At 35.3% G+C, this 12,714-nt stretch overlaps 1 protein-coding gene and 1 non-coding gene across 4 annotated transcripts in view; both read left to right on the forward strand.

The window, feature by feature from the left end:
- The first annotated feature begins 11,605 nt into the window (after positions 1 to 11,605).
- On the forward strand, positions 11,606 to 11,677 carry TRNAD-GUC. Its single transcript has one exon. It is a non-coding gene; the product is annotated as a tRNA-Asp (tRNA).
- Positions 11,678 to 11,733: 56 nt separating this feature from the next.
- The window catches only part of LOC120082803 (anaphase-promoting complex subunit 4), a 49,994-nt gene continuing 49,013 nt past the window's right edge, over positions 11,734 to 12,714 (forward strand). The window contains exons 1-3 of one of the 3 annotated variants that reach the window (XM_039038126.1): positions 11,734 to 11,926; positions 12,046 to 12,122; positions 12,247 to 12,358. In XM_039038126.1, the coding sequence (XP_038894054.1) occupies positions 12,054 to 12,122; positions 12,247 to 12,358 (181 nt within the window). In that variant the 5' untranslated portion in view covers positions 11,734 to 11,926; positions 12,046 to 12,053. Of the gene's footprint in view, positions 11,927 to 12,045; positions 12,123 to 12,246; positions 12,359 to 12,714 lie in introns of those variants that run through there. The other 2 variants (XM_039038124.1, XM_039038127.1) reach the window with 2 other exon arrangements.

Here is a 12,714-nt window from a genome sequence, read left to right on the forward strand (position 1 = left end):
ACTTCCTTCTGTTACACAATCAATCCGTCATAAATGCACAACTGAAAGCTGTACATTTGTCAGAAATGCACAACTGAAATCTTTACATCTTCGATCTATCGCCGTATGCGGTGATATTTTTTATTACCGCATGCGGTTGAAATTACGTTGATCGTTAGAGCTCTTGATCGATTATCACATGCACCGTCATTGCATTGATCATCTCTTCATTCTCGATTGATGGGCGCAATGCGATGTAGATGCGTTATTTATTTTGCTTTTGAGCCATGAATGCATGCGGTGACTGATTTCCTACAAAAAAAAACTGAAACATTATATTCTACCATCGCAATGGTGTTGTGGGTGTATTGACGACATTTTATAATTTTTGCATTTCTTAGTCAATTTCTACATTGTCGACGCAACTTTTCTTTCTTTTAGCCGCAATATCTAAATAAAACAGTATGTAATAACTTGTATTTCTACAAGTTATTAGAGAACGAAGTCGATAAAGCACTGAGTTTGAAACTGACAGAATACTCGAGTTAAAGAATGAAGCCAAAACCGACAGAATCCTTAGGTCGCGCACTAAGATCGAAGCTAATAGAATGCAGAGACCAAAGCCAGTAGAGCACCGAGTTTGAAACCAATAGAATGCTCGAGTCAAAGATTGAAGCCAAATCCAACGGAATCCTCAGGTCGCGCACTAAGATCGAAGCTAATAGAATGTGGAGATCAAAATCGGTAGAGCACTGAGTTTGAAACCGACGGAAAACTCGAGTCAATGACTGAAGCCAAAATCGACAAAATCCTTAGGTCGCACACTAAGATCAAAGAAAATAGAATGCGGAGATCAAAACTGGTAGAGCGCTGAGTTTGAAACTGATTAAATGCTCAAGTCAAAGACTGAAGCCAAGGACTTTGATAGGCAAAACAGCGTTTTGTTGGGGTTGATGCCCTAAAGTCTTGTGTTCTATAGTGGTCTGGTCGCCGATTCAATCCTACCATTTTGGGGATTCGTCTGATTTGGGAGCTGGGAACTCAGCTACACAAGATGAAATTCACTTCTTCCCCGAGGCAGGGGTAAGTAGATAGATGGCTCCCTTAAGGGCTGATTTCGGGGCTTGAACGATGTGGCGCCACACACCTTCTCTTGGCCCGAGAGGTGTTCACACATAGTTGGACTATGTTGTATTGTTCATTAGAGGAATCAGTGATACTTAAAGAGTGAGATATAACTATAGGGGTAAAACAGTAAATTGGCCCAACTGTACTTACGAGCATCTGTGAAGGGTCATCATACTCATGATTGGTTATATCCAATAGACACAAAAATATATCTGTGGTAAGAAGAGTTTAGCTGTTGGTCTTTAGTGGAATCACTGACAGTTAACGGATGGTGGATGTCGTGGCTAAAGAGTTTGGTCACCTATTCACATACCGTTGGAGCTTCGAGCCACAGGTCCATTAGGTCACCTGGATAGCTTGGATAAAGTCGAGAACCAGTGTTTGGGTTAATTTGAAATGTTTAAATTGACAAGAGGAAGTTCAATTATATATGATATAATTGGCTAAATGTATGAGATACATTAATTTGGAGGAAATTAGATATAAATATGATTTATATCAAGTAGAGGAGAAAATATTATAGTAGATATGTGATATCAATCTATTGGATATAAATATAATATAATTATATTTATTAATTAAATTAATTGATTAATTAAATTAATTGATTAATTATATGATAATTAACTAATTTGTCCACGTTTAGACGTGGGAAGTGGGCTGCGTTGGTTATGGTAACTAGCGAGTTAAAAATGAAAAATCGTTTTCATTTTTCACAATAGTGAATTCATATTTTTGTCTGCGCCCAAAAAGAATTCATTGATACGATCGTGATAGCCTATATGATAGAAGCACTTCCATCTAAATGATCATCTACCACATGATTTCTCAAAATGATCGTATATGTTTTTCCTAAACGATCGTTCAGCTTTTCATACCTGATCGTACGATAAGCACTTCCGCTATATGATAGCACAGTGTCATCTCCCACTTACTTATCGTCTACACGACGCGTTGTCCTCCGTCCTCTACTAAACTCATCAATGCCCACTCTTTGGGTTTTCACTCCGAAGATACCTGGGTTTCACTAGTGGTGATGTTATCCCCACTGCAGTATTCGTGTTTGTACTGATCGTGATGTTGCAGTCGACATATAGCCGGGTGTTGGTAGATTCGTTGGAGGGTTTCCGCTGCTTAGAGTTCAGACGTTCGAAGAGAGTCTTCAACTGGTATGAACCCTTTCCCTGTTATTTATTGTGTTCTGAGCATGCCGATAATTAGATTAATGTGCATAATTGTTTGTGTTGAATGTATATCTTTTGTATTTCGGTCACTGTGAAATCAGAGCGATCTCAACCCGCTCATGGAACTCTCGGTATGAGATCCTTCACGTTTAACAAAAGTAGTAACATTTTTCTTTAACTGTGGCTAAAATTTTTTTGAAGACAACAAAGGAAAAGTCTTGTCCCTACAAAATGTCCAGCTAAATGATTGGAATGTGCTACCTTTAAAAGGAGACACTATGTGTCCAAGAAGGGACCATGTGACCAAGTATGCTACAGAATGATGAAATATGTGTTGGGCTAAGGGATGCTCAAATTTTTTCATAAACTAAGTATTTCTATATCTTCAAAATATGGTTACTAAATAGTCCCTTAAAAAAATTCTTATGTTTAGTGAAGAATGACTTACTTCAAGAGTTTTAATGCATGATTTATATCGAATAGTTCACTTACGAGTTTTATACATAATTTCATTTGAATGATGTTAGCTCAAATGTTTGAGAGCATGATGTTTCAGTATGTCGTATTCAATGCACTTATCCATAATGACTATATGTTTCATTGAAGATATCTCTTCAAAATGATGTGTTGATGAGGAATGTCATTTTAAAGTTGTTATGAGAAATATGTTTTTGGTACCCTAGACATGAAACCTGATATTGAAGATTGTGAAGGTATTGGGGTTCCCGTTAACAAAGGAGACGAAGGTATATAGGGTTGGTTTCACCCTGATGCTGAAGGAGATGAAAGTAACCAGAGGAAAATCTCTACGTGCACGTAAGAGTACTATCGACGTTGTTGGTGATGTAGATCCACCTCGACTAAGGTTTTCGACGTTGGGAATGTGAGCAAAATGGGCTCCACCCAACTAAGGTTTAGAAGGGTACAAAGATTTTATATCATTGATTCATAAGATGTTTTCAGGGTTTTTAGAATTATTAGTATCTTATGATGATATTTTATTATTTGACGAGCTTAGTGAAAATCCTGTTTTAACCCTGGAACTATGAGAATGTTTTCAATTGATATTTGTTTATGAATCTTCTAGTTTAGCATATTATGTTATAAGTTTGGAAGTCTATGATTTAAGTGGACTCTGGTTTTCACTAAATAATTTGAGAGTACAATGTTTATATGTGCTATAGGTGCACAAAGGATTTTCCCCTTAAACTAAAGCTAGGAGAGCATGCTAATGTTTTAGAAAGTTTCTTGCAAAATGAAATTCCATAGTAAAAGCTTATGTTCTTAAACGTGTCACTCACTAAGCTCCTCAGCTCACACTTTCCAATGTTTTTATGTTCCCCCTAGGTAGAAGGAGAGTTCCAGGATTCCAAGATTGCGGATTGTCTGACAAGAAACATTCAGTTTACCACTATTGTAAAAGAGTTGTAAGTCAGGTCTTAATCTGAAAATGGTCGGTAACTAGTTAGTCTCTACAAAATTAGAGTTAGTGTTTTTCCCGTAATAAGCTATCTCCTGATTGATGATGTTGTAATGAGAGTATTGTGAGGATGAGTTAAGCTGTGTTCTATGATAAAATTACTCATGAACAGGTTCACAAAGTCGAGCCCACAGTAAAACAGGCTCATAAGATGTGAGACTAATAGGTTTAGTGGGCATTAGATGACATAAGAAGGATTAACATCTGTTGTCTTCACACCTCCTCTTAGGTTAAAAAGGTAATATGGGAGGGGAATATGACAAGCAATGCCACTGATCTCAGTAGCAACAATTTAGACGTTGACAAGGATCATCTTACAACCTTGTCCTTGAATGTGTTGACATCCATGTCAACCACGGGTTGAATTAAAACATTCTACTTATATGTAAGTATTTCTACATTGTATTGGTGAGTCTGTTTCTGTTGTACATTGATACACACTTAGGGTTGGCAAAATTCCCCGCAGGAAACTTTTTTGGGGCCTCGTCTGGGGATGGGGCGGAGACGGGGATGGTATCCCCGCCCCAACCCCGATTAATCCCCGACCCCGATTTTATATAGTTAATTTTTAAATATTTTTATAATATATATTTATAATATCAAAATAACTTGTTTATATGTATGTTTATAATGTATCATATAGACTAATAGGTTTGTGAGTTCAATATTGAATATATAAATTCTAAATTTAAGACTAAAAGTCAAGCCAAAACTTAAAAAATTAAAAAAAAAAATGGGGAATCCTTGCAGGAAATTAGTAGGGGAATCCCCGCCCTCGTCCCGCCTTCAAATGGCAGGGGCGGGGGCGGGGATGGGGGAATTTCTCCCACAAGGTCGGGGACGGGAGACCCTCCCCCACCCCGCCCCGGCCCTGTTGCCAACCCTATACACACTGGTTTTCATCTAGTTGCAAATATGTAGACAAAGAACATTAAGAAATGTTAATTAGGATTGCGAAACATATAGGTTCAGACATAACCACTCTCAGTGGTAGCTTTACATGATACTGGAATGCTAAGCATGAACTGAACTGATAAAATCTCTTCTTGAAAAATTTGAATCAACAATCTAAAATTAGGAAAGTATAGAATGAATACTTCATGTACCATTATTAACAGTTGAATTTGATTTTCAGTATTTTTGCAATGGAAGTTGGTTTTCAAGTTTAGCTTTGATTCCATTTCCAAGTAGTTTTTGTCCCCTTGTTTTTTGGATTTTTTTTCATTTTCAATAAACCATTTATACGAACATTTTTGTAAAGATTTAAGGGAAAAAATTACATTTTCTTGTTCTTCGTTTCTAGGTTTGGGGTCTATTTTTCATTTGGTTTTTAGGTTTCAAAATATTTTACAATTCTTAAGTTTTGAGTTTGATTACAGTTTAGGGCCATTTGGTTTTTAGTTTTTGTTTTTGAAAAGTAAGCCTATTTCATCCACATTTCTTACAATGATTTGCATTTTTATTAAAACAATGGTTGAATTTTTAGCCAAACTCCAAAAGCAAAAATAACTTTTTAAAAACAACTTTCTTTAGTTTTCAAATTTTTTCTTGATTTTTAAACCATGAGGTGAAAAGTAGATAACAAAGAAAGAAATTTGGAGGTGGAAGTACTGTCCATGGGCTTAATTTTCAAAAGAAAAAACGAAAAAACAAAATGGTTACCAAACGGGGTCTTAGTAATTGGGTTTTGAAATGTTATAGATTTACCCCCAAAGTTTGAATATTGTTTCATTTTCGCTAACTTCTAAGATATATACTTTTAACTTTGATTTTTTCATTAAGACCATAAGAAAACACACATTGTACCATACTAATAATTTTTCACAAAAAATGTTATGTTTATAGAATTTTTTACAGATAGAAAAAATATAAAACTAGAAATAGCCAAAAAAAAAAAAAAATACTAAAGTTTATCAGCGTCTATCACATAGTATCAATGATAGACTTTCATCAGTTTCTATCAATGATAGACACTGATAGATACTGATAGATACTGATAGACTATCGACCTCAAAGAAGATTAAATTTTGCTATTTTGTAAATAGCTTCCCTTATTTTTCTATCTTTGAAAATCCCACTATATATATTTTTTAAAATTCAAAATTTATCTCATTTGATAAATATGATGTGGTTATTCTTTTTGTAGTATACTTACTCAGAAAAACGTTTTTTAATCATATAATAGAACTATTCCTTTAAGTAAACAAATTGTTGTAGTATAGTGGTAAGTATTTCTGCTTGTCATGCAGGTGACCCGGGTTTTATCCCCGACAACGGTGTTCATCTTTTCTGGTTTCCTTTTTTAAAAAGTTGCGGCTCTATTACACACAGGCAAAGTTGCTTTAATTTCTTTTACAAAACATAAGTAACTTGCTTGAGCCCGCGCCTCTATGTTCTGAGCTAACCGGCGACAACGAAAGTCACTAGAAAATCTCCTTGTCAGTGCTGGAGCACGCTTGGCAGAACATTGAAATCATAATCGATAGAGCATCGAGTTTGGAATTGATGGAATGCTCAAGTCAAGGCCTCAAGCCAAATCAGGCGGAATCCTTAGGTCGCACACTAAGATCGAAGCTAATAGAATGCATAGATCAAAGCCGATAGAGCACTAAGTTTAAAACTGACGGAATGTTCAAGTCAAATATTGAAGCCAAATTCGATGAAATCTTCATGTCACATACTAAGATCGAAGCCAATAGAATGTGGACATCAAAGTCGATAGAGCATTGAGTTTGAAACCGTTAGAATACTCTGGTAAAAAATTGAAGCCAAAATCGACAGAATCCTCAGATCGTGCACTAAGATCGAAGCTAATAGAATGTGAAGATAAAAGTCAGTAGAACATTGAGTTTGAAACCAACGGAATGCTCGAGTCAAAGATTGAAGTCAAATCTAACGAAATCCTCAGGTCACGCACTAAGATCGAAGCTAATAGAATGCATATATCAAAATTGGTAGAGCATTGAGTTTAAAACCAACGCTCGAGTCAAAGACTGAAGCCAAAATCGGCAGAATCCTTTGGTCGTGCACTAAGATCGAAGTTAATGGAATGCGAAGATCAAAGCCGGTAGAGCACTGAGTTTGAAACCGACGAAATGCTAAAGTCAAAGAATGAAGCGAAATACTTTGACAGATAAAACATCGTTTAACAAAATTAGTAACATCTTTCTTTAACTATGGCAAATAAAAATTTTAAGACAATAAGGTGAAAGTCTTGCACTACCAAAATGTCCAATTAAACGATTGGAATGTGTTTCATTTAAAAGGAGATACCATGTGTCTAACTAGGGACCATGCGGCCAACTATGCTACAACATGAGGGAATATGCGTTGGGCTAAGGGATGCTCAAATGTTTTCATAAACTAAGTATGCTTATAGATTCATAATACGTTTATATACAAATATTTACTAAATAGTCCCTTAAAAAGATTCTTATGTTTAATGAAGAATGACTTACTCCAAGAGTTTCAATGTATGACTTATGTAGAACAATTTACTTATGAGTTTTATACATAATTTCATTTGAATGATGTTAGCTCAAATGTTTTAGAGCATGATGTTTCAATATGTGGTATTCGATGCGCGCATTCCTAATGACTATGTGTTTCATTGAAGATATCTCTTCAAAATGATGTGTTGATGAGTAATGTCATTTCAAAGTTGTTATAAGAAATATGTTTTTAGTACCCTAGCTATGAAACCTGATACTCAAGATTGTAAAGGTAGTAGGGTTCCCGTTACCAAAGCAGACGAAGGTATATAGGGTTGATTTCACCCTAATGTTGAAGGAGACGAAGGTAATCGGAGGAAATTCTCCACATGCACGTAAGAGTACTAGCAATGTTGTTGGTGATGTAGATCTACCTCGGCTAAGGTTTTCGACATTGGGAATGTGAGCGAAATGGGCTCTACCTAACTAAGGTTTAGAAGGACACAAAGATTTTATATAATTGATTCATAAGATGTTTTCAGGGTTTTTAGAATTATTAGTATCATATGATGGTATTTTATTATTTGGCAAGCTTAGTGAAAATCCTGTTTTAACCCTGGAACTATGAGGATGTTTTCAGTTGATATTTGTTTATGAATCTTCTAGTTTAGTATATTATGTTCTAAGTCTGGAAGTCTATGATTTAAATGGACTCTGGTTTTCACTAAATAATTTGAGAGTACGATGTTTATATTTGCCATAGGTGTACAAAGGATTTTTTTTCCAAACTGATGCATTGTAAATGTGATGCGATTATGATGTATGTTTGCGGTGATGATCTATGCGTTGCACATGCAAGTTTTCCTAGTAAAACCCAAGTATAAATTTCACTAGGTTTCCTGGTAAGTCAAGGGTCGAACACAGGAACTACTGAGTTACTATGCATCAGTAAATTTAATTCCTTTGCGCTGGCAAAAACAAATAAGTTGGTTGGTATTTTGTTTAAGTATATTTCCTATGCGACGAATTCGAGTAAAGAGTTGATGAAAACGAGAATACAATGAGTATGCGATGAACAGGTTGAGAAGTTATTTAGCTAACACTTCCTAAGATTGTGTTCAAGTTATGTGATCATGCTACACACACAACAACATTTCATCTCTCAATGCAAATGCCATAGTTTCTATTTCTAAGACGCATGCGATGTATACGATGATGTTGTTAGGACTTATGTCTAAACCTCTATTCTTGTCTATGTGATGATGAATGATACACATATACACAAGGTGACCGCATACTATCATATCCTATTTCTAGGGTGCATGCGATGCGTAATAGCAAACAAAACTTATGTTTAAGTTTCTATCTCTTGCTTATGCGGTTCTAATCTGACTCTCTCAAGCCTAGATTCTAACTTGACTCTCTCAAGTCTAGGTTCTTTCTTTAGACTACTCTCTCAAGTATCTCTAAAGGGTGAGTGACGCATACATAAGACAGGATGATCGCATAAAGTGAAGATCTTGGGTCATGCTAGCTAAGTACTTCTCAACCCATTCGAAAATTTAGCTATTCATGCGAAATGTGGAGAGATTGAACAGATGTTGAGATGAGAATTCCATTTTCTATAAATAAAGTGCAGAATATAAAACAACATTGGAAAGTAGGGATAAGAAGCCCAATAGCAATGCCTTGCTTCCCGAGGCTTTTACATTGTCTTACTCTGCCCAGAAGAATATTCTTGCTTTCGCAAGTGTCGGCACTCTCTCCTTTTACGGCGCTTCCCGACAATCTTTCGAGCTAACTAGGAATGATCTTTCGGCATCTTCTTCTCTTCGTTCGCCTCCGCTTTCTAAGTATATGAACAACTACAGACTAACGACTATCTATTTGTATATGATCTATCTTCTGTATATGGTGAACTCCTTTTACGATGGTGGCCTTCGGTATTTATAGAACTCAAGGTGAAGAAGCTTTTCTCTCTAATGATTGCAATAATGGGAGGTCATTAAATCTTCTATCTGATGTGCTGATTAATGGTCACCAAAAAGTTGAATGTACTTGCTACAGTGTGTCGTTAATGACTTGTCAACTAAATTCGGATTTGATCGTCATCAGATTTCCGTCCCATCATGATTTATTATGTTTTCACCTTGATGCGCCGTCTTTATGCGGCCACCTTCTTGAGTGAATTTTCGCGAGTGCATACAATCACATTGCTTTGCGATCACAATCTTTTAATGCGCACGGATGCCGAATTCCTTGGATCGCAATTTAACTTGTGCCAACGCATTTTTTTTTGCATAAAATAAGTACATTAACCGCTTTTATGCGATGGGCACATGCGATCACACTATTCTCACTTTACTGCTTTTGGACATGATTTTGTATATTTTTATCGTCGCATTCCTTCATTGTTTTACTTATTTGCGCTGTAATAACGTGCATTTCTGCCCATTGTCACAAACTAAAGCTAGGAGAGCATGCTAATGTTTTAGAAAGTTTCTTGCAAAATGAATTCCTATAGTAAAAGCTTATGTTCTTAAACGTGCCACTCACTGAGCTCCCCAACTCACACTTTCCAATGTTTTTATTTTTCTGCCCAGGTAGAAGGAGAGTTTCAAGATTCCAGGATTGCGGATTGCTTGACAAGGAAGGTTCAGTTTGCCACTGTTGTAAAAGAGTTGTAAGTCAAGTGTTAATCTAAAAGTGGTCGGTAACTAGTTAGTCAACACAAAATTAGAGTTAGAGTTTTGCCCATAATAAGCTATCTCATGAATGATGATGTTGTAATATGAGTATTGTGACGATGAGTTAAGTTGCGTTATGTGATAAAATTACTAATGAGCAAGTTCACAGAGTTGAGCCCACAGTAATACAGGCTCATAAGATGTGAGATTAATAGGTTTAGTGGGCATTAGATGTCATAAGAAGGGTTGATATCTGCTGTCTTCACACATCCTCTTAGGTTAAAAAGGTAATCTGTAGCAACAATTTAGACGCTGATAAGGATCATCTTGCAAACTTGTCCTTGAATGTGTCGACATCATGTCAACCACAGGTTGAATTAAAACATTCTACTTATTTGTAAGTACTTTTATATTGTATTGGTGAGTTTGTTTCTAGTGTACATTGATACACACTGGTTTTCATCAAGTTGTAGATATGTAGATAAAGAACGTTAAGAAATGTTAATTAGGATTGGGAAACCTATAGGTTCCGACACAACCACTCTCAATAGTAGCTTTACATGATAGTGGAATGCTAAGCATGAACTGAACTAATGAAATCTCTTCTTGAAAATTTTGAATCAACAATTTAACATTAGGAAACTATAGAATGAATACTTCATATACCATTATTAACAATTGAATTTTATTTTCGATATTGTTGCAATGGAAGTTGGTTTTCAAGTTTAGCTTTGATTCCACTTCCAAGCAGTTCTTGTCCCTTTGTTTTTTGGATTTTTTTCCTCTTTTCAATAAACCATTTAAACGAACATTTTTGTTAAATATTTAAAGAAAAAAAAAGTACATTTTCATGTTCTTGGTTTCTAGGTTTCGAGTATAGTTTTCATTTGGTTTCTAGGTTTCAAAATATTTTTCAATTCTTAAGTTTTAAGTTTGATTACATTTTAGGCCAATTTGGTAACCATTTGGTTTTTAGTTTTTGTTTTTGAAAAGTAAGCCTATTTCATCTACATTTCTTACAATAATTTACATATTTATTAAAAACAATGGTTGAATTTTTAGCCAAATTCCAAAAGCAAAAATAGCTTTTTGAAAACAACTTTCTTTAGTTCTCAAATTTTGGCTTGGTTTTTAAACCATGGGGTGAAAAGTAGATAAAAAAGGAAGAAATTTGGAGGTGGAAGTAGTATCCATGGGCTTAATTTTCAAAAGCAAAAACAAAAAAATCAAATGGTTATCAAACGGGGTCTTAGTAATGTTATAGATTTACCCCCAAAGTTTGAATATTGTTTTAATTTCGTCTCTAACTTCTAAGATATATACTTTTAACTTTGATTTTTTCATTCAGGCCATAAGAAAACATACACTGTACCATACTAATAATTCTTTACAACAAATGTTATATTTATAGAAATTTTTACAGATAAAAAAAATGTCAATCTATTTACAGAAATAGCAAAAAAAACACTGAAGTTTATCAGCGTCTATCACATAGTATAAACGATAGATTTTCATCAGTTTCTATCACTGATAAACTATCAACCTCTATCAAAGAAGATCAAAATTTACTATTTTTTTTTTGTAAATAATTTTCTTTATTTTTCTATTTTTGAAAATCCCACTATATATAATTTTTAAAATTCAAAATTTCTCTCATTTGATAAATACCAAAAATATGTATTATTATATGAGAGAATTATTCGTTAAAGCAAACAAGTCGTTGTAGTATAGTGGTAAGTATTCCCGCCTGTCACGCGGGTGACCCGGGTTCGATCCCCGGCAACGGCGTTGATCATTTTTTCTCCTTCTTTTTAAAAGTTGCGGCCCTATTACACACCGGCGAAGTTGCTTTAATTTCTTTTACCTCAAAGAACGTAAGTAACTTGCTTGAGCCCGCGCCTCTGTGTTTTGAGCTAACCGGCGGCGACGAAAGTCACCCGAAAATCTCCTCATCAGTGCTGGAGCGCTCTCCTTCTTGGCCTCTCTATAATTCTTCACTAGTTTCTCTGTAGTAATCGTAGTCCATTGCACAAGTAAGTAAGTCATCGAGTTTTGATCAAGTTGTTGATCGATTCATACTTTAGCTTTCTGAAGTGCTTCTACTTTTTTTTTTTTTTCTTCCCTGAAATTTGGTTCTGTGAATTTTTCCATTTCAGCTCTAGCTATGGAAACCGACGAGGCCGACCGCGTGCTTCCATTTCAGCTCCAATTCGACAAACCTATTGCCTCTCAGGTTTAATTTGAACACCTCACTATTGCCTTCCTACTTAGTTGTACATACATTAATCTAGTATTGTGTGTAGCGAGTTTTTGTTTTTTTGTTCTTCTCTGAATATTTGATGAGTTGCTAATGCAAGGTTAAAATTGCCGAGTGGAACCCGGAAAAGGACTTGCTAGCCATGGTCACGGAAGACTCGAAAATTTTGCTCCACCGTTTCAACTGGCAGAGGTTGTGGACTATATCGCCTGGTGAGTTATACGTTTCCCTCTATTTCCTTAGCTTGATTTTGCATTTCCTTATTTATTGAAAAAGAAAATTTAACGGGTCTGTTCTAGACTTTTAGTTTTCAGTTTCACACTGCTTTGTCGTACTTGAAGCTTGATTTATATATATATATATATTTGATTATTTGGGTTAGAATGTAATGCATAGCCCAGAGGTTAATTAGATCGATATAAAACTGTTGATACTAAATCAAGACGAAGGGTAATATTTAATCTTTCAAAGGGCCATCTTTAAGTTGTTTAATGACAACTTAGTGATTCTTGAACTATCAGTGTTACACTAGAGTCTCAACCCTTGCTTTGAACAATTTTGGTTCAAC

The sequence above is a fragment of the Benincasa hispida genome, chromosome 8 (genome assembly GCF_009727055.1).
Source record: "Benincasa hispida cultivar B227 chromosome 8, ASM972705v1, whole genome shotgun sequence".
Classification (NCBI taxonomy): domain Eukaryota; kingdom Viridiplantae; phylum Streptophyta; class Magnoliopsida; order Cucurbitales; family Cucurbitaceae; genus Benincasa; species Benincasa hispida.